Source organism: Phoca vitulina, unplaced genomic scaffold (assembly GCF_004348235.1).
Source record: "Phoca vitulina isolate PV1807 unplaced genomic scaffold, GSC_HSeal_1.0 scaffold22, whole genome shotgun sequence".
Classification (NCBI taxonomy): Eukaryota; Metazoa; Chordata; class Mammalia; order Carnivora; family Phocidae; genus Phoca; species Phoca vitulina.
Window position 1 is genome coordinate 2,157,298 of NW_022589725.1, and position 27,372 is coordinate 2,184,669.

At 53.5% G+C, this 27,372-nt stretch overlaps 1 protein-coding gene across 1 annotated transcript; it reads left to right on the forward strand.

The window, feature by feature from the left end:
• Positions 1-858: 858 nt before the first annotated feature.
• SDC4 (syndecan 4) lies at positions 859-20,094 on the forward strand. Its single transcript, XM_032419760.1, has 5 exons — positions 859-955; positions 12,747-12,885; positions 13,970-14,016; positions 14,827-15,025; positions 17,979-20,094. Exons 1-5 carry the CDS (start codon positions 887-889, stop codon positions 18,128-18,130), a joined length of 606 nt encoding a protein of 201 aa, XP_032275651.1. The 5' UTR covers positions 859-886; the 3' UTR covers positions 18,131-20,094.
• Positions 20,095-27,372: the final 7,278 nt, after the last annotated feature.

Genomic DNA, 27,372 nt, shown 5'->3' on the forward strand with positions numbered 1-27,372 from the left:
CCCCCTAATAATTCCAACAGTATCTGTACCTGGGAGCCCCAGAGGATTCCCACCTCCATTCCTTCCCTATTGCTTGGGAGAATTGCAGGGGTAAGGCAGACACACAACTTTCTTTTACAAAGGGTGGAAGCAGATCTGAGATAGACTTGCAGACTAGCTCTGAGAGAGATCAAACTTTTTCTGAAGTTCCAAATCCGGAAAAAGAGTCCCTTGAAGCAGAGGTCAGCCATCCTAAGACCAAAAAGTCTGCCCATTGGTTGTTTTTGTTCAGCCTGCTGCTAAGAATGGCTTTTACATTTTTAAATGATTGGGGGAAAATTCAAAACAAGGATGCTTTCTTTTCGAGCTACGATGCCGGAGTTTGGAGTTTGAGTTAAGTATTTCAAGAGACCGAATGGCCCGCAAAGACGAAAACATTTAGCTCTTTAAAGAAAACGTTTACTGACCCCTTAAGGCTATGCATGTTCACGTCCCGTTTGGAATGTGTTCCGTACCCTCCTAGGGGAGCGTTACCGGGTTTAAGGAGCGCTGGTCTAAACTGAAGCCCCTGGGCAAGTCCCTGTCCTCAACTTCCCCGGGTATAAAACGGGGTTAGACGCAGTGATCTCTGGGGACCTGCCTGGCAGGGCATCAAAGAAATAAAGGGGACAGAGACTCGGGGTAGATCGGGAGCGGACGGGCGGGCGCGCGCCGGGCGGATCCCTCGGGGTTTCCAGCCGCGTGGGCGGGCGCAGCGCCCCGAGGCCCAGCTTTCGCAGGGGAATTCCGGGCGGGGTGCGGCGGCGGGGCGGGGCGGGGCCGGGGCGGGGCCGGCCACCGCCTATAAGAGGGGGCCGCACGCCCGCCCGTGCCATTCGCCTGCGCGCCCTGTGCGGACCGCGGTACCATGGCTCTCGCCCGCCTGCTCGCGCTGCTGCTGCTCCTCGTGGGCGCCCCCGCTGCCGCTGCCGAATCGGTAGGAACTGGGGGATCCCGGGGGGCGGCCCGGTGCCTCCTTTGTTCCTGGGGGCCTGGGAAAGGGGGTTCAGCGGGCCGCGCCTCCCCCAACTAGACGCCGAGGCCGGGGAAACTTTGCTGGAAACTTGGCTCTGGGGTCACGGGGAGGCGCCGGGCCGGGGTGGCTCCCCCGCGCGAACGTGCGCCCCAGCCTGTTGCTCTTCCCGCCTCCCCTGGCCTCGGCCCCGCCGCGCGCTCCAGGCTCGGACGTGACTAAGCCGGTGTCACCTCTTCTCCCCCCACACTCGCGCCCTTCCCTGGTGATCTTGGGGCAGGCTCCGAGTCCTGGATCCCATTGCTCGCCCTCCGTAAGCTCCCACAGCTGCGGCTCTAGAATCCTACAGGGCCTGGGGACGAGGGGGCTGCGTGTACTCGGAACCGGGAGGGGGTTCGGGTGTGCGGGGGCCTTGTTTCACACACCGGGGAGTGAAGAACTGAGCTCTGACCTCAGGTCTGGCCCCAGCCCTGCCACTGGCTTGTGACAGAGCAAGGCCCTGCCCCTTTTGAGTGTCAGTTTCCCCATCTGCACAACGGGCTTGGGGGAGCGCCGCAGGAGATGACCAGTGCTTCTTTAGGGTCCCTACAAAGTTGGGACTCTGATACTTCAAGAGCGGACGGGAGGGATGGTTTGGGCTCAGCACTTCACCGAAGAGTTGAACCTCTGCTTTCTGCGAGAATACTGTTTATTTCTGCTGAACTACGCACGGGAAATCGGAGTACCCACCTTGAGTGGGGTAAAGGGGTTTGGGGGAGAGAAGGTCTCAGCCCCGAGAAGCTCTCCTAACTGCCCGCTGTTCCCTGTCCTAGTTTACAAAGCCGTAGGCCACCAGAAGCTCCATTCATCCCAGCGGCCAGTGGGGGGAGGAGGGTGGCAATTTCATCTAGGAGGTTGGGTGGACGGGAATTGATGGGAGAGGCTATCGGACCCCCCCCAAGAACCCCAGCTCTGTGCCCCCTTCATGCCCTTAAGCCCCCGTTTTTAGGGGGAGCAAGTCTGTGGAGTTTAATCATTGTCGATTCCTTTATGGGACTTCTTTTTCTCTGGGCTTAGGGAAAAGTCCTGTCTGCCTGGCAGCTTCTGTTGAGGAATGAGACCCTGAGAATAACCTGCCAGCACAATTGCAGGCAAGCAGTGATGATAGCAAACATTTAGCGCTTATGGTGTGCTTTATGGTGTTCTAATAGCTTTCTACTGGCTGTTCTAATGGCCTGTCAACTAGCTTAATTCTGACAACCCGGCAGTTTACTGTTCTTAAATTGGTCCTGAGTCTGAGGTTAGCTGACTTACCCAAGGTCGCACAGCTAATAAGGGTCTGAGTCATTCAAATTTAGGCAGCCAGGCTTCCAAGTTCCTGCTCCTATGATAAGCTGCAGTCTGATGCTTTCTGAGTGGCTGCCCTTGTCCCATCCTCAGGTAACTCAAGAGTTTAGAATCTGTTGAGATTGGGGGCTGGCCAGCCTCAAGAAATTCTGAGGTGGAAGGAAACGGGCCCAGAGTGAGATGATGACTTCCCCAAACTAAGGGCAACCTGACCGAAAGGTTAGTGTCTGAGCCAGGACTCCTGCTGCTCCCTGGTACAATGCTCTGAACTAGGCGCTGAGAGATGTGTTGGAGTCAAGCAGCTGGGGAGACAGCTGAAGGAATGCCAGGTTGGGTCCTGTCGGCCTGGGCAGTGTGTGGGGGGAAAAAGAAAGGCCCAGGAGGTTGTGAGGTCATTGCGTGGACAGTCACGTGGCAGTCCCGGTTCAGGGGCTGCTAAGTCTGCAGGTGCTTCAGGGTGAGCAGCAGACAGCTGTGTCCTGGGGGCCATCGGAAGGATATGGTTTGGGGGAGGGCAGCTGTGTCAGCCCTGCGCCTGGTGACCCGTCAGCTGGGGAGAAGTAGGCCCTGAGCAGCTGCTTCCGGAGAGAGGTGTCTTGGCGAATGTCACAGACCTTCCACCTCTAATTGGGACACAGGGCTTCCCCCTGTCCCTCCGCTGTCCCCTTCCTGCCACGGTTGTGGCCGGAAAAATCAGACCTAGTCATAGCTGAATAGATATGATGGAGAGGTCTGCCGCCTTTTTGCAGGTGGAGAAAACAGGCCCAGGGAGAAGGGATTTTCTTTTTTTTTTTTTTAAAGGTTTTATTTATTTACTTGACAGAGAGAGACACAGCGAGAGAGGGAACAAAGCGGGGGCAGTGGGAGAGGGAGAAGCAGGCTCCCTGCAGAGCAGGGAGCCCGATGTGGGGCTCGATCCCAGGACCCTGGGATCATGACCTGAGCGGAAGGCAGATGCTTAACGACTGAGCCACCCAGGCGCCCCGGGAGAAGGGATTTTCTGATTGCAGTTATGATTTGTTGAGTGCTTTCCAAATGCCAGGTCTGGTGCATTTTATCCTCACGAAAAGCCCAGCATGTGGGGATTATATTATGCCTACTTCACAGATGAGGGCACTGAGGTCTCCCTCCCATAGTGCTATTGAGGCCCTCCCCAAGTTTTAGGTTTAAGCCAAAGGCCTGCCCTCCCCTTGGGTGGTACCCTACCCCCACCCCGAGGGCTTGGTGCCACAAGTTTTGGGAAGGGACCCCAGTCTGAGCAGCCAGCCTCTTCCCTGGCAGGGCTTGCTATCCCAAACCAGTTCTTCCTGTCCCGCTGGGAGCATTCCCCTGAACTGCCTTCCTGCCACTCCTTCTCCAGCCAATTAAAGATAACCTTGTTTGGGGAGCCGGACCACCCCCCCAGAGGTGTTGCTCCTCAGGGGCACAGCCTGCTGATGTGGCACCAGGCCCAGTGGGTTCTGGGGAAGTGTATTTTAGCTTAGAGATGTTTCTGGTCTCCTTGAGAATTCTCTCCTTGGTTGTAGCGAGGTAGCAGTGGGGCAGAAGCCCAGGGGCTCTGGGACCCTTGAGTGGCCAGTGAGAGCTCTTGGAATTCTTAGAAGCCCAGAGAACCACTACGGATATTTGGGCCATGGTTTAGAGGGTTCTGTGAGGTTGACATTCCCCCATCTGTGAAATGGGGTTTGAAACAAATGACCTTGAATGCCCTTTTCAGCCCAAGTATTCTGTTAATAATTAAATACCTACTCTTTGAAAGGGACTGTAGAAACCGTAGACATCTAAGGCATTCCCTCCCTTGAAGAAACTTAGTTTGTGAGATAATTAATACATATATCCCACCAAATTCTGAGTCGTAAGCCCAGCCCTCCCCATCCCCATCACACATACCACTTCCACCCACACCGGGTGAGGGCGTGGGGGTGGGGGTGGGGGGATTTCTGCTCTGTTCATCTTCAGTGAAATACTTGTCCCTTAGTTAGTACTCAGGAAATGTTTGTATGAATGAATAACTTCATGCGTGTAACTTCCTTCTAAAAGGTGCATTGAGGTTATTTATCACTAATATGAAGGTCTTCCAGGGATATTGTGAGGTAGGTTTTATTATCTACATTTTTACAAGAAACTGATGCTCAGAGGTAGACAGTGGCTTGCCAAGGTCAGAACCAGGTCTCTCTGATAATACAAGGAGTCTGGTTTTGAGCATCTTCAGAGAACATTCCATATGAGGAAATTGGCTGGGTTTGAAGGCAGATAACTTGAGTTCTGCTTCTGAACTGCAAGGTGACCTTGAGCAAATGTGCCCTATCTCTGGGTCTCCGTGTCCCCAACTCTATAATAAGCCCACCTTGGACTAAAGCCCTCCAAGGGTCCTTCCTGCCCTGAAAACACACCCGTGGGGGGAGGGGCGCTTTCTTGGCCCCCTTGGTAAAGATCCTAAACAAGAGGAGAAGCTGGGGGGTGGAGACATTCAGCTCCCGCCATCCCCAGCTCCTGGAAACAGAGGGCTTTTCCAAGGACTTGGAGTGCTGGGCTGTCCTGAATGAGGAGCCATGGAGAGCCAGGCTGGGCTTCCCGCCCCAGTTCCCTCTTGGGAGGAATTGGCTCCTAGTTGTTCTCAGCCTCCTGGACTGCTGGGTGTGATTTCCAAATGACCATTTAAAATTGGGGGAAGGGGCTGGACAGGGCCTGTGATTCACTGGAGGAGAGTGGTGGCTGGCCTGAGTCACCCATTTCCTTTCAACCTCTTGGCTAGTAGGATGACTCTGGTGGGGGTGTTGGAATGGGCTCCAGAGTTTACCTTGTCCTCTGAGAGCCTATTAAAGATAGTGTCTCAGCGCCCCGGTCTTTGAGGGGATGTACAGGAAATGCTAGTCCTAGGCCTCAGACCTTCCCAGTGCCTTGCCTGCGGGTGGGCTTTGACAGGGTGCGAATTCAGCCAGTCTTCAGAATTGGTCTTCGGACCTGTGCAGAGAGGGTGCTTTGTTTGCCTGAAAGCTCTGAGCTCCTAGAGCAGGGCTGGGGCAGCCCACAATACGACGGCACACCCATGAGCCTCTGTTTTTCTGATGCCCTCTCCTTGCTGTCTGGAAGTGGCTGGGGCCCGGCAGACCTAACTTGCAGGGGTGTGAAGTCCACCCCTTACTAGCTACATGGCTGTGGGCATGTCACCCAGTCTCCCCGGCCTCTGCTTCCTGGGAGTTGTGGTGAGGCTGCTAGGAGGTGACAAGGCTGCAGGTAAATCTCACTGGGAGGCCGCATTCTTAGTGACAGGGATGCCAGGTGGCCCTGTACCTTTGAGGATCCCACTCCCAGGGCCCCTGGAACACTCCTTCCCTCCCAACAGCTGCGAGGTGGGAAGGGAGGAGTCCAGGGTGGGGCCGGTAGAGTTCAAATCTCCTGTTTGTTTGTTTCAGAAGTGGGCTGTTTGCTAATTATCAGATCGGTTTATATTTAAACAAGAACCAGTTCTCAGCAGCCCCACCCCTCCTGCTGGGATCGGTAGGAACCCCTCGCTGAGCTATTTGCGGCCTGGAGGGTGATGGGGGTTTGCTAAGGGTACGGGACCACCTGGACAAAGCCCAGAACAGGGTCACCCTCCTCAGTTGGAGGGGCAGAGTTTCTAGGCCTGCGGAGGCTGAGTGAATTGCAAGGAGCGCTCTGGCCTTGGAGAGGGGATTTGATGGTGGCCGGGAAGGTACAGTGTCTGAAAAGCCGGTAGATTTTCAGTACATGGGCCCCTAGAGAGGGAGGAGAAGGCCTGTGTCAACAGTTGGGGCCTGATTTAACCCTAGAAGTACTGGAAGCCTGACTCACTGGTGACCTTCAGGAACGTCCCTGCACCTGGCCAGGCCCTTTGGCCCTGTGTGCTAGAGGCAGGGTGACTGGAAGTGGGTACATTTCACAGCTAGAAAAACCTGAGTCACCATCCCGGCTCTGCTGCTCACCCAGGGACATGCAGTTAGTTAATAAGTCACTTCACCAGTGTGTCCTCAGTAAAACACCCGTGTCACTCAAGGGTCATAATCGGTGTTTGGCAAACTTGTAAAGTGCTGGCTTGATCTTGGTTTATTCTTAGTGGCTAGACGAGGGCTCTTCCCCGGGGCCAGATGTTGGCTTCAGGGAGGTGGTATCTGAGTGCACGCCAAAAATGTAAACCGATAAGTTACCGTTCTTGGGGTCCAAAACTTTTTTATCCTTTCCAGAGGGCTCCAGGAGTCCCCGGGAGATCACTTTGTGATTTGAACAGTTCTTCCCAGCTTTGGCCTTCTACGGTCCCCCCCTACCATCCCTGCTACTTTTTGCCGCCTCGTCTGTGCCCCCAGTTACCTCCCCCACCCTCTGGCCAGTCCCTTCTACTCAGCCCCCCCCCCCACCGAGTCTGCCTCTCCCCTCCCCCACCCTGTAGGCTGGGAGCTCCGCTTGCCCCAGTTTTCTCTGGCACAGAGGCTGGTTAGTCAGGTGACACCTGGGGTAATGGAAAGGGGAGGCAGGGAAAGGCTGGTGTGTGTGGAAACAGTGACTTGGTGGAGCCCGCTGGTCGCGGCCAGGCCTGCGGGACTGGCTGTACCACTCGGACCTCAGGCCATGGGGGCAGGGATGACCCGTGGCCGGTCACAGGGAGTGGGGACACTCCTTGCCCGGGGAAAGACCGGCTGGGAGACGTCTGTGGGACAGACTGACCTGGTCTGGAGCAGTGGCTTCCTCACGTTGGGGGGGGGGGGTCGGGTTGTGGAAGAGGGAGGCTGGGAAGGGGCAGGAAGCCAGCACCCAGGGCTGATCTAATCAGCCGAGACAAGGCTATCGACTTTGCTCTTGAGAACACAGGAGGCTTGTTTACGTCCCGCCCGTAGATCCAGCAGGGACTTCGGATCTGCTGCCTAGATTACAAGTCCCAGCTTCAATGCACTTCTGTCTCTGCGGCCCTTGGGGAGCCAGCCCCTTCCCAGCTGTCTCCAGCGGTAATCGGAGCAGTGCCCAGCTTGGTTACCAGGCCCTGAGACAGACAGAGGCTTGTCTCTTTGAGAACCGCCTTTTACAGGTGGGCAAACTGAGGCCCAGTGGGGAAATCTCCATCACCTGCTGGCAGGAGGATGTCCAGAATGCAGGACCCCACCCCCAGCCCCATTCCTAGCTGGCACCCCAGCCTCCTGGAGCCCTTGCTGTGGAATGGTTTGCCCTGGGGTGGGGGTTGGTGAAAAGTTGGCTGATGGCAGTGCCAGGCCTGGCTTCTCTCCTGAGTGATTGTGTTCAGAGTAACCCGACCTTGGAGTGGGCAGAGCTGACATTCGAACCCCCCCAGCCCCACCCCCACCCCCAGACCTGGCTTAACCCTCCAGGTACCAGAGCACTGGCTGTGTGTGCTTTCTTTTTGCCTTTTGGATTTTTTTGTTTTGTTTTGTCCCCAAGGCAGGTCAGTAAATACCCCGGGGGGTACAGGTCCCCCAGTAGAATGTCAGGCGTCTCTGGTCACTTCCATTTGCTCCTTTTGGAAAAATACAACCGCGTTTCCTCTGCCTCTGTCGTCTTAGAACGGGTGCTCCAAGTTGTGTGGTCTCTGCCCATCTCTGGGTTCTTTGCAATTGCAAGGGACCTGGTCGGTTGTCCCAGAAGCAAAATAAATACCCATTATGGGTTTTTATTCACATTTTGCGAACCCCGCCCCCCCCCCCCCCCCGCACCCCGGTCCACTGACCACCTTCTTTCTAGCAGGGGAGCTGCTTCCACAGCTTTTCCCAGGTCTCTCTGACCCTTTGAGCACTAATCCCTTTAGCCAGAAGGGAGGCAGGTGGGGATTGATAATAGCTGCTACTCATTGAGCACCTGCTGTGTACCAGGCCATATGCTGGATTCCTTGCACACACTAATGCATTGTACTTAATCCTCATCATCCTGCAGGGTGCTCCTAGCCCTGGGTACCGAAAGAGAAAGCTGAGGGTTCAAGATGTGATGTAGACTCCAAGACTCCTGCAGTTAGGAAGTGGCCAGACTGTACTTTGCTTGTGGGTCACCACTGTGCTGGCAGATCCTTCCTTTCTGCCGAGGTGTAGATCTCTGATTGTGGCTTCGGGGTTTGCTCATTCTGGGGGGTATCTGACCCTTCAGAAAGGGGGATGGGGGAAGACAGTGATTGTACCACAGGCCGCTTTTGGGGATCTCCGGTCGGAATCACTCTGGTGGATTCAGTAGTTGGAGCCCAGTGTCCTTGCTCCCCCCCACCCCCCACGCCCCCCTTGAATTTGGCTTGCACGGTTGTCCTTCTGGTCTCACCTCCTGAAAGAAGGGTCAAGTGTGTCCCTGACCCTACCTCTGCTGGGGAGGAGCCTGAGGGCGGAGTTGGGGGAGGGTGGGGGGGGAGGGGGAGGCTCTCCTCCCTCTTTTCCTCCCACCAGCCAACCAGGCCTTGACCCTGAACTTCTCCCTGGTGCCCCAGCCAAGTTTTTGTTCTTTTGTTTAAACAATATCAGTTTCACCTTTGTTTGCTCCCTGGTGGAGCCTGGCCTGGCAGTGTGGGGTCGGGGTGGAGAGGTGACGCGAGGGTGGCAGTGAGAAATCTGGTTGTGGCTGAGGCATGGTCTTGAGAAAGATCTAGGTTCAAACCCCAGCTCCGTTGCTTTCTAGTTGTGTGACTTTGGATAAATGACTCTATTGCACCTGAGTTTCCTGCAAAATGGTCAGAGCATGTTACAAGACTGTTGGGCCGTTGCAAATGAGCTCATAAAGGGAAGACTCCAGCTTGGTGCCTGGCTCGTGGTGGATACTTGAGCTAGTCACCCCAGCCCCTATGCTTTTCCCTGGTGACTGAAGCTGTAGGACTTTGGGATAGGGTTGGTGACCTTTTCCTAGCTTCGTGCCTATAGTGTAAGGACTGGATGCGAAATATGTCTGGAGTGACAGCTGTGGCCTGTGGGTTTGCTGAGACCCTTTGTTTTGCAGCCAAAATCCTTGAAGCAGGGCAGGGAGGACAACTCCAGCCTCACGCCAGGAGACCTAGGTTCTAAGTCCAGCTCTGCTGCCAAGTGCTTGGGTGACCTTGGCAAAGTCCCTTGTCTTTTAATCTGTTTGCTGGGTTATAAAATGAGACCGTTGGGCTCAGTGACCTCGGATACCTTCTGTTGGCAGGTGTTAGTTCCTTTGGAACAAAACAGCACCTACCCCCTCTTCTGTGGATAATCTGGGAAGGCATTCAGCATCTCAACCCCCAGGCACCAACCCCAGGTGTCCACCAGCCCTGGGGCAAGCAGGTCTGTGGGACCCAGGCCCACTGACCTATTTCTGTTGTGGTCTGTGAGAAAGGAGACCCGAGGGCCCAGAGAGGGTGCCTGTGTGAACACACGATCCGCAGGCAGGGATGGGGGTGAGTGGAGAATAGACGGGTAGCTCAGCTGGGAGCAGGATTGGGTCCTCTCTGGTCAAGGCTGGGTCTGGCTGCTGAGTGGGTGGCCTCATTCTTCAGATGCGCCCCAGACTGAATGGGCCTTGTCTGTAAAGCAGGTAAGGCAAGGGAGGGCTGTTGGCATGCCCATACACACAAAGGGATGCTTGCCCATGATGCTTGCCCATTGCTGACCTAGTCTTAAAGGGTTCCCACGTGGGAATGTCCCTCTTGTCAGGAGTCATGGGCAGAGAGGAACAGAGAGGGTGCTCCTGGAGTGGAAGAAAGATCTGCTTTCCTGTGCCCTCCCATGGGTACGCCCCACAAAGCTTCTTCCAGGCCCTGGGACTTGCTGGAGGAAGGCACGTGGGCCCCTGTAAGGCAGCCTGGAGAGCCCCGGCATAGGTGTCTGCCTGGGTCTACCCCTGGCCGTGCCGCTGACCCCTGGTGCGACCTTAGCCAAGCCGTTTATCCTCCCCAGGAACCTGGTATGGAAAGGAAGGGGGAGGGATCACCAGGCGACCCCTAAGAGGGCTGAACTGCCAGTGAATCTGGGTTTCATCTTTGGTTTCGAGACCACCATACCTGCCTCCTCTCTTTGCCTCCGTCTGGCTAATGAAAAACGGAGCTAGTAACTGTCAGCCAATCAGCATGCTAATCCCGTGGGTTGTTTTGAAACACCCCTTAACACTTTCACATAGTAAAAGAAGGGCAGGCTGTGTAAACAACATTCCAGGGCTTCGGGGAATAAGAACCCTGTGGGGCGGGTCTCCCGCCTGAAACTGCCCAGCGTTGGGACCCCAGCCCCTGTCTGGAGGACTTGGAGCTGTGACTCCCATGGGAGTCTCCAGGCCAGGTCGACAAGTGGCCAAAGTACCTTTTTTCTCTGCTGGGCTGGATTTGACCTCCGCTTGACAGGGCTCCCCCCTAGCTTGGGTGGCCGGGCACTCTGTGTACATGCGTGTTCATGCAGGTGTTCATTCGCATGTGGCTAAAGGCTCGAGTGACGCAGGCCTGGGTTCTGGTCCAGTGTGGCCACTTTCTGCCCACGTGACCTTGGGCAAGCCACTTAACCTTTCTGAGGCCCCGGTTCCACTTCTGCCCACTTCTGCACAAGATCTATCAAGAGGACGTACTTCATTTGCTAAGGGCTTAAAAGGTCCTGCTCTTTCAGATTTGGGGCCTGGGGGACTTCGCGGCAGGAGATGGGGGTAGGAGCACAGGGACCTCACCCTAGGGGACAGTTTTGCAACCACCACGGAGGAGCCTTCCTCCCAAGCTGCCAGACCGAAGCCACAGGCACGGGGCTGTGTGCGGGGGCTGGAATTCCAACACCAGCAGCTCAGCAGCTCCTGATTCCCAAGTCATGAAGTCATCCCAACCAGGGCTTAACCCCTTCTGGCTCCCCACCCCCATGTGTGCCCAGTGTTCAGCAAAGATTCTCCCAGCCGGTGGAAGAGGGCTGTGTGCCCACTGCCTTCCCCCCTGGCCTGACCCTCCCCCCTTCCGGGAATCCAGCATCTGCCCTCTCGGGGGTGGAAGAGGGCATGACAGTCAGGTCCTGCCCACCTCTCCCCAGAGCCTGGGCCTCTCCTGCAATGCTTACCTGGTCCTAGGAACAGATATTCCTCCTCGGGCTACCCCCTCCCCCGGTGTCACTGGCAGTCTTAGCTGGGTGAAGGACAGCCTGGGGCAGTCAAAAAGACACCTGGCCTCTCCACTCTGAGTTGTCTGGCTGACTCAGTTTTGCGACCTTAGGCAAGTCACTGCCTTGTCCAGAGCTCAGATTCTCTCAGATTCTGTGAAATGAGAGCATGGGACCTCCCTGGCCTCTGTAACTGGAATTCTGGTGGTTCTGAGCAGAGCCCCAATATCCTACAGTTAGGGGCTCTGGGAAAGAAGAGGAGAATGTTTAGAGGAGATGTAATGTTTAGAGGAGAATGTAAGAGGAGAATCTGTATTGAACTTCATTGAAACCCTAACTCTTTTGGCAAATAGTAGGCACTTTAGTATTTGAGTTAATCAGCGGGGGGAAAAAAATGAACTTTGCTCAGGGCTGTTGTTCTTTGGGAAGCCTCAGCCCCAGAGCTAAGAGGAAGGTGGTAAGCATTCTGAATGTTTCCTACCCTTGTGAGCTCTGGGGGATGGGAACAGAGTAGCTGATGTACTTATAGGACCTTGGGGAAGTTTTTGCCTCCCTGGACCTTGATACTTTCCATTTGAAAGCTTCTTGGTGGAAGTGGGGTTTAAGATTCTGCTGTGATGTGACGGGCTGGGTCCCCGTGCGGTAGGGGCCGAGGACATTTGTGGGTGCTGGAGTGGGTGGTCCATCCACAGGATGCCTCTCTTGCCCTCCCCTGTGCTGGTACAGAAGATATCTATGGGAGATGCTGGAAAGCTGAGTACAAGAGTGTGCTTACGTCCTTGTGAGTCACCAGGTCTGCAGTGCCTGGCCTGAGGCTGCCCTGGGCGTGGGTGAGCCAGCCCTGGCTGTCCCAGCCCAGTCTGAATCAGCTGGGAAAGGTGTCCTGGACTGGGCAAGACCGGGGCCGGCAGCCCTCTCCCTGCCTCGGGTGAATCAGCTGTGACTTCATTTGCATCCTAGAACCCTGGAGCGTCATATCCTCAAGCCTGTGTGGTTCTGCATTCAGGCGGCTCGATGCTGAATCCTCTCTTTTCGACCTGCTACTTGTGTCAGAAGGAAATGCCCAGTTTCCTCTTTTGTAAAATGAGGTTAAAGACATGCCTTTGGTGTTAAGAACAGGGACTTACACATACTAATTGCTTAGTCAATGGTACCTAGTAATATTTAATGTTCTGATTATTACCAACTTTATGATTTTTATTAGCCCAGGATGGGAAAGAGATTTGCCTAAGGTCACACAGCAAGTTAGGGACCAGGAGGGGTGGTCTCCAGGTTCTGGCCTGATGACCTTCCAGCACCCCAGGTTATCTTACTGAATGCCCACTTCACTGCCTTTTGGGGCTCGGGGGCTGCTGTAGAGCACCAGGGGGCTACCGATGTGGCTGACGTGACTCCCTTTTTCACCCTAGATCCGAGAGACCGAAGTCATCAACCCCCAAGACCTCCTAGAAGGCCGATACTTTTCTGGGGCCCTACCAGACGACGAGGATGTTGGGGGGCCTGGGCAGGAACCCGATGATTTTGAGCTGTCTGGCTCTGGAGATCTGGGTATGGAGGATCTGGTGGGCAGCCTGGGCTCATGGGGTTGGAGGGAAAGTGGCCTCACCGAGCACAGGGTAGTGAGCTCGCCTTGAGACTTGGATTTGTGGGGGGGGTTTCCAACAGTGCTCCTCCCCTCTCGGAAAAGAGGAAACAAAAGTAACTATCAACCCTTTTCCATCCCTGACAACCCTCCTTGGGTGAGTTCTTTGTTGCTTGGAGTTCATTTGGAGCTCTAGGTTTTCTGAGCACCAGCCTGGACCTGTCTGCCTGTGGCTGGGGGCCTAGTGGGTGTGGGGCTGGAAAGAACTGATAGTGTTTTCTTCTTATGAAAAGGAAAAAGAGCAGCTCAAAAGCCTGGGGTCATGTGTGGGCAGAGGTGTGGGTGGGGACCCAGGAACAAGCTCCTGCTTCAGAGGGGGGCATGGGTGAAGGGGCGTAGGCCTTGGGTGGCTGGACTGGGGGGGGCGGGGAGGGCAGGGCTGTTCATGGTCTTCTGTGACTCCCTGGCTCAGGCTGCTGCACAGAAGCATCCCTCCTCCGTACAGAGTGCTGGGATGATCTCTGTGACCTCTGAGCCTTGGTTTCCAAATCTGTAAAATAGTAAATCAGTGTGTTGGGGATTGGACTGAGTTAAAGCTCTCTTGGCACATAGACGGAGCACTCAGGATATATTTTAATGCTGCAATTTCTAATGTTTAATATTACAGTCTAGAGTCTTCTCAAAGGAATCCCCTGGGGATCTTATGAAAATGCAGACTGATTCAGTGGGCCCAGGAATCTGTATTTCTAACCGGCACCCAGGGGATGCTAGTGGTCCCTGGATCCATACATTATGGAGCAGGGGTTTGGAACTGACAGCATCTGCTCAGCTACCTGCTGAGCATTCTTGTGAAAGAACAGAGAGCCCAGTCTTTGGAGCCCCATTTTACAGATGAGGTGACTGAAGCTGGGGTGGGAATGGTCACTTGCTGTACATTGAGCATTTGAGGGCTGGTTGTACGTTAGGACTCCCCCTAGCCATGGCTGCAGAAGGGGGAGGTCCTTTATCTAAGGGGAAGTGACCTCACACTCCACCTTTCTGACCTTCCAGATGACTCAGAGGACCCCCAGATCTTCCCTGAAGTAATCCATCCCCTGGTGAGTAATTACATGCTTTTTTGCCTCTCCCCACTTGCTCCTCTCTAACACCTGTTGAGAAGGGCCCATAAGTGAGGGTCTGACCTCTCTCTGCAAGAAAGCTTTTATTCGGGGCTCTGGCTCCCTGGGGGCAGGCACAGCTGTGGGTCATGGGTAGGCCGTCCTCCCTGCAGGGGATAATCACTGTCAGCACTTAGATGTGTTTCCAGCCCCTTTTCTGTGCATTTCTAGGTATTTCCCAACATTAATATCAAGTTGTATATACAGTTTTGTGTATATAAAGTGGTCAGGAGTTTGTGAGTTTATTTCCTCACATGATTAAATGTGCTTCCTATTCATTTTTATAGGCCGCATCATCATAGTTCACTGCTTTTCCCTTTTTGATGGAAATGTTGTTTCTGATTTTCTGATTTTCTAACATTAGAACACTACAGCAAGCTTCTTTGACTCAAATCTCTGATTAGCTCCTTGGGACAGGGTCCCAAGCAATTTCTGCAGCCCTGCCACACTGCCCTCTGGGGTGGTGATTCTCGAATACCCACTGACCAGCAGTGAGTGGGACCACGTGCTTCCCTGCGCCCTTGGTCACATTATTCATTCCCCGTTTGGGACAGACCTGGAAAGGTGGAGGGTGAGCCTTCGATGGCATCGTTGTTGAGAGTTTGGTGCTGCTTTCTGTCCCAGGACCGCCTGGTTCAGCCAGCAAGATGGCAAAAGCAGACTGCCTCCCTGGCTGAATGCTTCTGTCCCCTGCCCCAGGTTCGTCCCCAGACCACGCTGAGTGTTTGTCTCTCCTTCCACCCCATGCAGGTGCCTCTCGATAACTTTATCCCTGAGAGGGCAGGGCCTGGGAGTTGGGTCCCCACCGAACCCAAGGAATTGGAGGAGAACGAGGTCATCCCAAAAAGGATCTCATCCTTTGAGGGGGACGAGGACGTGTCCAACAAGGTGTCCATGTCCAGCACTGCGCAGGGCAGCAGCATCTTTGAGAGGACAGAGGTTCTGGCAGGTAAGCTCCTCACCAGAGACTTAGGAGGGGGAGAGGACTCAGAGGGAGATAGTTCTGCAGACACGGATGCCTCGGGCCCCAGGGTACCCTGGAGACTCAAGGACTACACCTCCCTAGGGGGTGGCTCTGAGTGGATGAGTGGCCTGGTGGAGACGAGGAAGAATTGTGTATCAAAGGCTTCTAAAGAACAGCCTGAGAGTCCGTCACTTGCCTTAAGTCCTTCTGTCTTGTTTTAAAAACATTTGCACAGCCTGGGGTTGGTACCTGGGGAGTTAATTATTAAACGTTAACTTCCCATGAAAGCCCATTAGGCTGGCTCCCCATCCCCCTGCTCTGTCACTTGACGGCCTTGTGACCTTGGCTGAGAAGCTTTCCAACCCCAGTGGGGAGGTGAGCCTCAGTTTCCTCCTTTGTAAATGGGTACAATTCTACCCCTTGGGTTGGTATCATAACTCCATGAAAATTAGAATCTGAAGTAATTTGGCCAACTGGAAAGCGCTTTTCTGATTTGTGGATGTAATCTGTCATTGAGTCTTCACTGACTTTTCATACTAGCTGGCATACCGGGATCTTTCATATGACAGATTAAGACACTGAGGCCTTGGAGAGGAGAGAGGTTCAGGGTTTGGCCTGATGTGAGAGCCGCAGGGTTCTTGAATGTGGTGTGCTATTGTGGAAGCTCTGTCCCAGGGTGGGGCGTCGGGTGTGGCCTTCATCTGGGGTGGGGAGGGCTCCCTCTCTCCTTCCCTGGCAGCTTTGGGATCTCCGAAGCTCGCGGGGGCGGGTTGTCAGAGGGAACTCTCTCTCTGGCCAAGTTTTATAGGCCAAGGGCCTGTCTGCATGAACCAGCCTGGTGAGTGGCTGCCCTGGGCCCAGGCTCGGTTACTCCTATCTCCTGGCAGCCAGCCGGGCCAGCACCTCCCGGGAGGCTTGAGGTACAAGGAAAGAGCCCTGTGCCCTGCATTTTGCAGATAAGGCTCCCTGGGAATATAACCCCAGGTGACGTTGGGCCCAGCTCAGCCTGACCCTGGCCTCCTGATACCGGAGCCAATGTTCTTTCTCCTTTACCTTAGCTACCTGCTGAGCGATGTAAAGAGGGGTAGGGGGTGCTTTTGGAACCAGAGGGGCCCTTAGAGACCTTTTAGTCTTCTAAGCTTCAAAATATTGGATAAAACCCTCCCCCATCTTTTTCAACCACAGAGTTTCACTTTTAGCTGGCATATGTGGGGTCAGCCTAAGGTTTTGCTTTCACCAACTAAGGGTTTTGCTGCTTTTAAAGAAAAATGTAAAACCACTGATCTAGTCCAACCAAGTGTGTCTTATAAATGGGGAGACCGAGGCCCAGAGAAAGCAAACCACTTGCTTGGGTCACATAGCAAAAGACAGAACCAAAGCCAGGTCATCTCTTAAATCTTCCGGTTGAGAATTAGACAAGCATAAGATCTTCATGTGAGAAGTTATATTGTTGCATTCGTTGGGGTGGGACCCTCCATTCCAGTAGCATCTCAGTGCACCTGGAAGTTTCTCAGGTGCTTGCTAGATGCCGTCTGATCCACGTGCCCCCCCTCACTGAGTCTCCACAACCCTATCGGACAGGTATGGTTGGCTATCTGTACTCTTACAGATGAGGAAACTGAGGCTCAAGAGAAGCCAAATCACTTGTCCAAAGTCACAGAACTAGGCACTGGTAGCCCCGGCATGTGAACCTAGGACCACAGTCACTTGAGACTGCCCTTGAACCTTAACCTGGTGGAGAGTCCCGCACTGACCAAGGTCCTGATAAGAAGTGCCTGGGGTTATCAGAGGGGAAAGGTGATAAAAACAGTCATGGAGTTGGGATACCTCATTCCATGTGCTTTTTCTGTATTTCCTGGGGTCATTTTGTTGCTGCTTTCTCATAGAGTTTTAGCCAAGAAAGAACCTTACTGGGCTCCTCTGTTCCGTTCTGCCCCCATTCTGTGCATAGATTGGGAGTGTGTGCAGGGATGGAAAATTAATCTCCTTAGCCCTGGAAGACCGAATTAGGGGACTCAGTCTGCCACAGCAAGGATTCTGTGAGGTGTCCCTGCCCCCTCAGCAAACAGGATAGAGCCCTTCAGGCGGCCTAGCATACTGCAAAACAGCTGTTCACCTGAGGTTAGCAGCCCGCATCTGCCTGATGCCAGTAGGCAGCCTTGGCTGGTACTCCTCTCTGAGCTGAATTGGGAGAGTCATTTCATAAGCACTTCGCTGTTGTGCCAGGGTCCAATTCAGGGTGCTAGGGACACACATACAAACCACCAAGGTTTACAAGTAGTGAGTACCGAGGCTCTGCCATGCATTGTTCTCAGCACTTTCGGGGGGTTAATTTATTTAATCCTTAGGACTGATGTGTGAGAAAGGTCTTCCGATTTCCGTTTTGCAATGAGAGAGATGAAGGAACTCGCCCGATCACACAGCCAGCGTTGAGTAATGGGAGTAGGTCGCAGGCCTTAGCACACACCGAGCTGCACACGTAGGAGGGAGAGCCACAGTGTGTCATTGTGACAGAGCAGCACGGCCGTGTCCGCGTGTCCGAGCTGTGTTTGGTAGCGTGCACCTGTGTGCATGAACGCATATGCCCGTCTGTGTAGGTGTGTGCACACTCAGCTCGCGGGAGTGCCGGGAGTCTGTCCGGGCAGATGATCGCAGCCTGCCGGTTTGCTAGCTCCCGGCGCGGTTAGTGCTAAGCTGTCGCTGGGGGGTGTGCTTGGCTGTGGGCTCCCGCAGGTGCGGGTTGGAATGGTGGCTTTGCCGCCCTAGCGCTGTGGTCTTCGGTGACTTACGGTGACCCCCTGCTGTCTTGTGAATGAGGTCATGCCGAGCACAAGCAACAGCAAGGGGGAGCATGTCCAGCTGTGAGAGAGCTGACTGGGGGGAAGTGGCAGTGTACCCGAGGTCCTGACCCGCGGCTCTCCCCATCCTTCCCCTGCAGCTCTGATCGTGGGCGGCGGCGTGGGCATCCTCTTCGCCGTTTTCCTGGTCCTGCTGCTGGTGTACCGCATGAAGAAGAAGGATGAAGGCACCTATGACCTGGGCAAGAAACCCATCTACAAGAAAGCCCCTACCAACGAGTTCTATGCCTGAAGCGCCCACCTGGGCACTGGCTTGGACCTCCGTGGGGAGGGAAGCCAAAGGATTTGGAAGGGTGGACGTTAGGGTAGGGGGAGGGCAACCTAATGCCTACCTGTCCGCATCTCCAGCTCTGATTATGTTTCAAGCGTCAGAAGAGACATCATCTTCTGTTCCTGCCTGCCTCTTCTTGATTCTCTGGGCCTCGGTTGTCCCGGCAGAAAAATAGGGTTACACTTGGCCTTGCTGAAGGCAGGTCTGGGATTGGATCATTTCTTAATCTTACACTTAAAATGTGGGCCCAGCTTACACCCTATCCTGAACATGCCTCACCCAGAGCCCCTCTGAAGCTGGGACAGGAGTCCTGCTGGGGCTCTGCCCCCAGCCAGCCTTCTCCCTCCCTCTTGTGAAAAGGAGCCAGGAGAAGGAACTAGAACCATCTACACCTTGAGATGTGTCCGTCACAGGGCACTTGTGATCACACTGCAGGAGTCTGGTATACCTTGGGCCATTCTCGGCTCTTTCAAGTGACTTTCTGGAAATCAACCTTTTTTATTTGGGGGAGGGGATGGGGAAGGAGGGAGGGTGGGAAGAAGAACTGAAAGTTCATACTGAAATGGATTTGCAGAGTATTTGCAAATCTGTCTTAAGCGGGGTATTTTTTTCTGAATGGTTCAGTCCTTGGTGCAGAGCCTCTGCGTGGGCAAGAGTGTGCCGATGCTGAGATGTTCTCCGCTCTCTTGCACTTTCCACAGTACCTGCTAAGTTTGTATTTAATGTTTTTTTTATTTTTGTTTTTTGAAAATGAGAGAAGAGACGGAGACATGATTTTTATTAATTTTTTCTTTTTTTTTTTTTACTATTTATAGCTTCAGACAGGGCCCTCTTCCTCTTTTTCTTTAAATATCCTCCCCATTTCATTTTTTTTTTTTTTTATACTTAACACTCCCCCAGCTCATGACCTTGGCCCTTGCTGAAGCTGCTTCCTCTAAGAAGTAGCTTTTGCTGAAACAGTTTTCTAGCAGATCCCAAAATACAATGTTAGGGGATGGTGGGAATATTTGTGTCTCTTTTCTTGTAATATATTATTATTCTTCCTTGGTTCTAGAAAAATAGATAAATATATTTTTTCAGGAAATAGTGTGGTATGTCCCATTTGAAGTTGGCTGGATGGTTGAGTGAGTGGAATTTTGTTTGGCTGAGTGGGTTTTTGCCTCTCTCTCTCTCTTTTCTCTCTCTGTTCCTGGTGCCTTCTCCTGATTGGGCTGGAATAGTTGAGGGTAGACAGTTCTACCTTCTTTCTAGCTTCTGCTTTGAGCCCAACCGGTGTTCCTTTGTTTGCTCTCTCCGAATTTATGAGAAAATTGGAGAGCTGTGCTATCCGCTGCGGTGGCCGCTGGCCACGTGCGGCTGTTCAAATCCGTGAAAATCACCCAGAGTTAAAAATCCATTCCTCATTTACACTAACCACATTTCATGTGCTCATTTGCCCATGTGGTTCATGGCTGCTACAGTGAACATGCAGGTAGGGACCATGTCCACCTGTTGAACCACAGTGCTAGAGAACTAAACTGGCTTAACACGTCCCAGCCCCAGCCTTGCGGGGGTGATCTTGGTCTCCCTGGGCAAAGGGGGAGGGGGGTGGGGGAGGACTGACTGGGCCCTGGCTTTGGATCTTGTTATTGGTGACCCTCCCCCGCCCCCCCGCCCACAAAGAAGAGGCCTGGTGGCTTAGCCTGGGCAGGCTGCATCTTCTCCTGACCCCACTGGTTGGGGTACGGGGGGAGTCGCCCTTGCCTCCTGCACCCTTCACCCTTCACCGCCACAACCCAGGGTCCCAGCTGGCTGGGTCCTCTGCACTGCCCACCCCGCCAACCCCTCTGGTTTCCCTCTGGCTATGTTGGGAGTGAGCACCTCTTGTAGCCACCTCACACTGTTGTCTGTTACTTAATTTTTTTTTTTTTTTGATAAGAATAAAACCTGGTACTTTCTAGATTGCCTGTCTCTGTCATTTTTTTTTTTTTCTGTCATTTTAAAGTTTGTAAGAAGTCATCCTTTCTGGGTTCTGTATCCCTTGATAGCAGCAGAGACGTAAGAAGCCAAGAAAGGGCGTGGAGAAGAGGAGAGTCAGAAAGTGCACACGGCGGCCTGTGGGCTTGTGCCTGCCTTGGTGTTCTGTTCAGATGGCACCTTGTTTCAAAAACAAACACAAAAATTCCTTGGATTAGGTGCCAACTATAGAAACGAGGATGTTCCCCATATAAGTCCAGATTCCCCACTTCTCTGGGGAAAAACCTCAAGATTTGGCCCCTCTCCAGCCTCTTGGCCCCATTTGGAAGTTGCCCACAGGCAGGATCCTGTCTTAGACGTGGGTTCTCTGCCTCGCCACAGTCTCTGTCCACCTGCTATCGCTCATGTCGCCCGCTTGGCCTCTGCAGACCCCATTGATGCCTGTCTTGATCCTGGTAAGAGCATTTTTACCAAGGCAGAAACCTGCCCTTACTTGTCTGCAGAGTTAAGCCTTAATTCCCGGGCCTTGGGCTTTGGGGGTCTAACCTTGGTGCCATGTTGTCCAGTGCTTGGCTGGGGTCGGGAAGGATACAGCGGAACGGGCAGTAGAAGCAAACCCTCCCGTCATACGCGTGTGCCAGAACCCATTCTAGGCTTCAACATGGGAACCCACTTCATCGGCACAGCAACTCCACAAAGTAGATGCTCTTAGTGTCCCCATTATACAGATGGGGACGCTGCCGCTGAGAGGTTACAGGACTTGTCTGAAGTGACCCAACTTAGCAACGGTTGATTGGAACCTAGGCATTTGGGCTCTGGAGGCTGCCCACAACCACACTGCCCATCAGAGGGTTTATGTGGCCCGAGGCCGTTCCATTGGAGGCTGCTCGGGACCGGCTAACCCCCTCCGAAGCAGCGAGTCTGGTCTCAGGTCCCTCCCGATGTCCCCGCTACGCCTGGTTTTCCTGAGTCCCGCAAGGCTTGGGTGGATCTCTGTTCCTCATAACTTGGTTCTCGCAGAAGTTTCTCACGTCTGCTAGACCTGTGCTGTCCAGTACAGTAGCTGTTGGCCAAGTGGCTATTGCGGTTCAAATTAATTTTTAAAAAGGAAAAACTCAGTTCCTCAGTTGTACTAGCCGCATCTCAAGTGATCAACAGCCACGTGCAGCGGCAGCTACCTTGGGCCATGCAGAAGGAAGCAGAACATTTCCACTGCCTCAGAAATCTTGGTCAGGTCTATGTCGGGTGATGTGAGACGGTGGCTCGGGGCCTCTGGACTTAGATTTCAGTTTTTTACCAGCCATTCCCTTGTGCGCCAACGGCCTGCAGGGGGGAAGGTCAGAGCCCCCTGTGCATAAGTGCTCAACAAAAGGCACTCTATTCTCATCATCAGCGCCATCTTTTGGGTGAGGTATTAGCTCCAGCAGGCCCCTCTATTGCCTATCACTGTGCAAAATTACCCCCAAATGCAGGGGCTTAGGACCACTATCTCACAGAGTTTCTGCAGATCAAGGAATGTGGGAGCTGCTGAGCTAGGGGGTTGTGGGGCCTCAACGTTGTAGTCAGAATGTTGACCAGGGCTGCAGTCGTCTGGAAGCTTGACTGGGCTTGGAGGACCCACTTCCAAGGTGGTTGGCAAGTTGGTGCTGGCTGTTGACAGGAGGCCCCAGTTCCTTGCCATGTGGACCCTCAGGGCCGATTGTGTGTCCTCATGACATAGCGGCTGGCTTTTCCCAGAGAGTGATCCAAGGGAGCCAGGTGAAAAGTATAATGCCTTTTACGGCCAAACCTCAGGTCACACACTGTCACTTCCACGAAATATCCTATTGGTCACACAGGTCAGCCCTATTCATTGTGAAGGAGTCTACACGAGGGCAGAAATGCCTTCAGGAGACAAGACCCCTTAGAAGCCATCTTAAAGACTGGTTACCATATAGCCTGGCTGCTGGTCAACTCTGGACAGGGCTTAATTTCCCTAGAGCGCTAATTCTGAGGGCAACTTGGGATGATATTATCTCTGAGAATTGGGCACAGGATGCAAAGTTGATTTTAGACAATATTAAGCCATTTTGTTCATGATCTTGCCATTTTCCTGAAGCAGGAGAAGCGTGGATCCCTGTATGGGGCAATTCCTTCATGGGCCATGGGGAGGCCTATGGGCCAAATAGATTCCCCCTTGCCAGGAATTTGATAAGTAGTTTTGGAGGGGGTGGGAGAGTCAGAATTCTAAAGTGGCCCCCAAGAATTCTTCCCCCTGTTGTAGACGCCTGTATATTCCTTCCCCTTGAACGTGGGCAGGATCTGTGAACATGATGGATGCCACTTCTATGATGAGGTTACGTCAGATAGGAAAGGCGAAGGGGTTTTGCAGAGGTAATCGAGGTCCCAAATTAGTTGATTTTTGAGTTAGTAAAAAGGGAGATTACCCTGGGTGGGCCAACCTTAATCATTTGAAAGCACGAATAAGAGGGTCTGGAACCGTCCCAGTGAGAGACATGCTCTCCTGTTGGCCTTGAGCTTCCATGAGTTCTATAGCTACAAGGACATGAATTTTGCCAACAACTGTGAGCTTGGAATAGGACCCTTTGCCTCAGACAGACTGCCCTGTCAGTCCTGGCTCGCACCTTGATTATGGCCTTGGGAGACCCTTAACCGAAGACCTAACTAAGCTGTGCTTGGACTCCCAATCCACGGAAACTGTGGGACAATAGACAGGTGTTATTTTAACCTGCTACGTTTGTGGTAGTTTGTTACACAACAAAGAAAACTAACACAGGAAGGTCACTTGCCTCCTCTGGACCATCACTTTCCCCATCTGTGAAATGGGGGTTGGGGGGAGCGCAAGGTCTGGATCACCTCTAAACGTACTTCTGGAGTAATGACAATGACAGCAAGGGTCCCTTATAAAGTGGTGACAGTGGGCCAGGCCCTGTTGAAAGTGCTTTACATATATTGGTTCTTTTCTTCCTCGTGAGGTCTTGTGAAACAAATACTACCCTTTTTACAGAAGGGGGTACTGAGGCACAGAGAGGTTAAGCGACTTGAACTTGCCAAACCTGCCCGGCTTCAACATACGACTTTGCCTCCAAGATGGCTGTTGTCTGAAAAGCCACCGTTTGCTCTGTGTTCCTTGGTGTTTTTTTTTTTTTTTTAATATTTTATTTATTTATTTTGATAGAGAGAGACACAGTGAGAGAGGGAACACAAGCAGGGGAAGTGGGAGGGGGAGTGGGAGAGGGAGAAGCAGGCTTCCCGCCAAGCAGGGAGCCCGATCTGGGGCTCGATCCCAGGACCCTGGGATCATGACCCGAGCCGAAGGCAGACGCTTAACGACTGAGCCACTCAGGGGCCCCTCTGTGTTCCTTGGTTTTAAGGTGATCCCTCTGAAAATACATACGAGTGATTAGTGTGAGGAGAAGGGGATAGATAGATAGATAGATAGATAGATAGATAGATAGATAGATTCCAGGACAAAATCAGCCAAGCCCAGGACACCCCTCGCCAGGATGAGGCGCTGATGGCCCACTTTCACATACCAGCCAGGGTTGCGGAGGACAGGAGGAGGTTTAGAACCAGATGGGGGCTTGGGGATGAGCTCTGCAGAGTGGCCTCCACTTCAGCACTCTATAATCAAAGAGAATCCATAAAGAACTTGGTCACAAGGCTCTGCCTTCCCCTAGAGCTGTGCCTGCCTCTGGGGTCAGCAGCCAGCCCCAGCAGGTGTTTACCATTTCTGCCCCTGAAAGCATTATTTGCCTACTTCCCCGCCTGCCTTTGTCCCCTGGGGTCGGGAAGAGAGCCAAGCCTGCCTGGTGGGCCTTTTCTTGGTGAGTATGGTCAGGGATTACTCTTGCAGAACTTAGTGGTTATTATCTTATTGGTTTCATTCCCCTTAAAGCTGTTTCCTCCCTCCCTTGCTGTCTTCACGGTCTGTGCCCTCAGTAGTCTACAGTCTTCCCCAGGGAGGAAGGTGTCAGAGAATTCTACCCACACTGCAGTTTTAACAGTTTCTCTTGGGGTTAAGAAACAAAAGAGAGAGAAACCCAAAGGTCAATGCTTAAGCCTGTAGGCTAGCTTGTTCATGGTGGAACCTCAGGCAACAGAAGAGCTGGTAAGCTAGGAGATTTTAGAACCGAGATTTTGACTTTATTCTCACTCTGAGAACCTGAGAGTCCCAGATTTAGCATCCGGAGTATAGCATTTAAATTAGGCTCTGCCATCAGTCTGTTCTCGGAGCTTCATGGGCCTTCTCTCCGAGCCTGTTTCCTCGTCTGTAAAACGGACTACAGCAAGGACTCTCAGCCCTGTTCTGATCCTGACAGTGTGAAAATGTTAAGATTATCTTTTAAGACCCTAACAGTTCTTGAACGAGAAATAAATGAAAACTTAACTCTTGGGCGGGAAACAGTGCCACCTGCTGGTTTCACTTTGCACTTGCAAATATCCAAATTGCCAATGCAATGTGTGGCATATGGTATTTATTGAGCCCCACTCAAAGTTCAAGGTATGCTAATGCGCCCTCTAGGACACAGCCATGAGCCTCTTTCCCCATGAGCTCACGGTCTAGAGGGGACAACTGACACGTACATAAAGCTCTTTGATAGAGGGTGGGTGGTGACATGGTCCCAGTGAAGTGCTCGGGGAACATGGGGTGGGGCCAGGGCATGTGAATTGTGCAGTCACTCAGGGCCCCATACTTAGAAGGGCCTGCCTTGATTTTATGCCCTGGTGTCACTGTCTTGAAATTCTTAATAATTTTTTAACAAGGTGCCATACATTTTCATTTTCTTCTTCTTCGTTTTTTCCCCATACATTTTCGTTTTGCACTGGGCCCCATAAGATGGGTAGCTAGCTGGTCCTCCCCTGGGGAAATCTTGGAAGAGGAGACATTTGAGCTGGATTTGGAGAACAAGGCAGTAGGTGGAGGGAGAGGAAAGAAGGAAGGCTATTCTAGTGCAGAAGGCAAGATGGAGAGATGGAGTGCTTAGGCCTCTGTGTTGGGGAGGTGTGAGGGGGGTAGATAGAGGGTGCGTTGCTGTGAGGGGTGGACAAGGAAGGGACTGGATGTCAGAGGGATTCAGGGTCAGGGCTAGGAGGACCTCCAAGCACAGAACAGCAGCTGGAACGCAGAAGACAGGCCAGGGCTGGAGCTGTGAGGTCACAGACGTCCACGTGGGTGCACACGTGGGACCAAGGGCCCTACGGTGCCCCGAGGGGAGTGCCAAGGAAGACAAAGCTGCACAGCTGGGCCTGGGCTCTCAGGCCAACCCCGGATCTTGGCTTCCAGGACTCCTGCCTTGTCAAGTGGCAGAGGAAGTCCTTGAGGGCAGCGCTGAATGGGCCCTCGTGCCCCAACACCCTGTGTGGTGTGCTGTGAAACTCAGTCTCCCGCAAGTGGCTTCCTGCTTCAACAGCATCACGGGGCCGTGAGAGCAAACTCTCGTGGGGCGGGCACTCGAGTTGGGCTGTTTCCCGTTCAACTTGTTCTGTACATTCCTGGGCCGGGACGCATTCTCAGGGGCCACGAGGGCCCTTCAACAAGCTTCTCCTTCCCTGCCATAGTGGGTATCAGCCTGGTGGCAGATGACGGAGCTTCCCGATGACTTCGGGAAGTTTAAAGAGCAAAGGTCACCTCCTCTCCTCGGGAAATTTCTGGCCCTTGCTCAGAATTCAAGGAAGGGCCGAGAAGGGTGAGAGCCCTGAACCCGCATTTCAGATCAGTTCTCCCCAAGGGGCACCACGGGGACTGGTACAGGTCTCCAGCACCCATGGTATATCTATATCCTCGGTTCCAACCGCCTGAGCCAGGACCCTGCCTGGTTTTTCTACTTCCCTGTAAAGCACAGACATGACAGGGGAGGGCCGGGTTGATCAGGATGGACTGGGATTCGGTCCCCGGGCCCCATGCAGAGCAGCTCCTCTCTCAGCCGGCTTATCGCCCAGCTGATCCCAGCAGTTCTGCCCAGAGTTGTCCTGTGTTTTGTATCCCGTGTTTGTCCCTGGGCCTGGGGAGCATCTTTGCTTGGATTGGGGGGATAGCTAGGAGGGTAACTCATCCCCAGAGCCAACAGGTGGGCCCTGGGGCAGGGACAGGAGCTCAGGGATGCTAGCTGCTTCTGAACGCCATTCCTTCTCTGGAAAGTGTCAAAAAGGTAGGCTCTCTGTTCCATCGGACTTGTGGTCCCTTCCTCTGTGTGTGTGTGATGGGGGGAGTACACTGAGCACCCCCCTCCTTGGAGAGTTGGGTCATGCAGATCAGACTGCCTTGGCATAGAGGAATCCCTGATCTGCAGGATTGCATCCTGCTGGGCCTGCAGAGAAGTGCCTGGGGGGCAAGTTAAGATGGCAAGACCTGACCACGGTCGCAGGCACCAAAGCCGTAGGCCGGAGAGCCAGCACGGGCGAGGGTACTGCGCCTGGTCCAGCCATTGCGAGTACGAGGAGGGGCAGGTCTTTGTGTTCCAGGATGGAAGCCAGTACTTCAGGGCAGGACCCTCACGCTCCAGGAGGGACTCGGTGCTTCCCGTGGGATCCAGTGTTCCGGATCGGACCTGGTGCTCCAGCAAGCACCTGCGCCAGGTGGGATTTGGTGGGCTGGGGGAGCCCAGTGCTCCAGGTGAGACCCGGTGCTCTAGGAGTGACCTACTGCTCCAAATGGAACCCAGCGCTCCAGGCAGCACCTAGTGATCCACGTGGCACCTGATGCTCCAGGTAAGAGCCCGTGCTTTAGGCAGGACTTGGTGCTCCAGGTAGTTGGCACTGCAGGGCAGATCTAGAGTTCCATGTAGGACATGATGCTCCAGGGCATGTCTCAGGAGCCTGGGCTCCATGCCTGGGTGTGTGACACTAGGTGTCTTCTCTTCAAGAGGAGACACAACTGCACGGAGGGTAAACACTCTAGACTTGACACCTAAGAGTGTGTGAAATCCTAGTGAGACAAGGAGAAACACAGAGAAACAAAGTTGGAGGCACACAGTAGGGAGATGTGCAAAGTTACTGCAGGAGAGAGAGGAAGATTGCTTGATTTAAAGAGAGCTGGACAAACACAGGGAGATCCACACCGGTGTCTGGACACAGACATCATAGCATCACTCAGGCTGGGTCTTCTTGGATGTATAAAGATGTGAGTGACGGTTTCTATGGCGAGAGCTTCCTCCCACCCAGGCTTTGGGCTTCACCTGGCAGCCAAGGGGCGGGGGGTAGGGCCTGGGACCCAGAAAACCGGCCCGGGCCAGGAATGCGCGGAC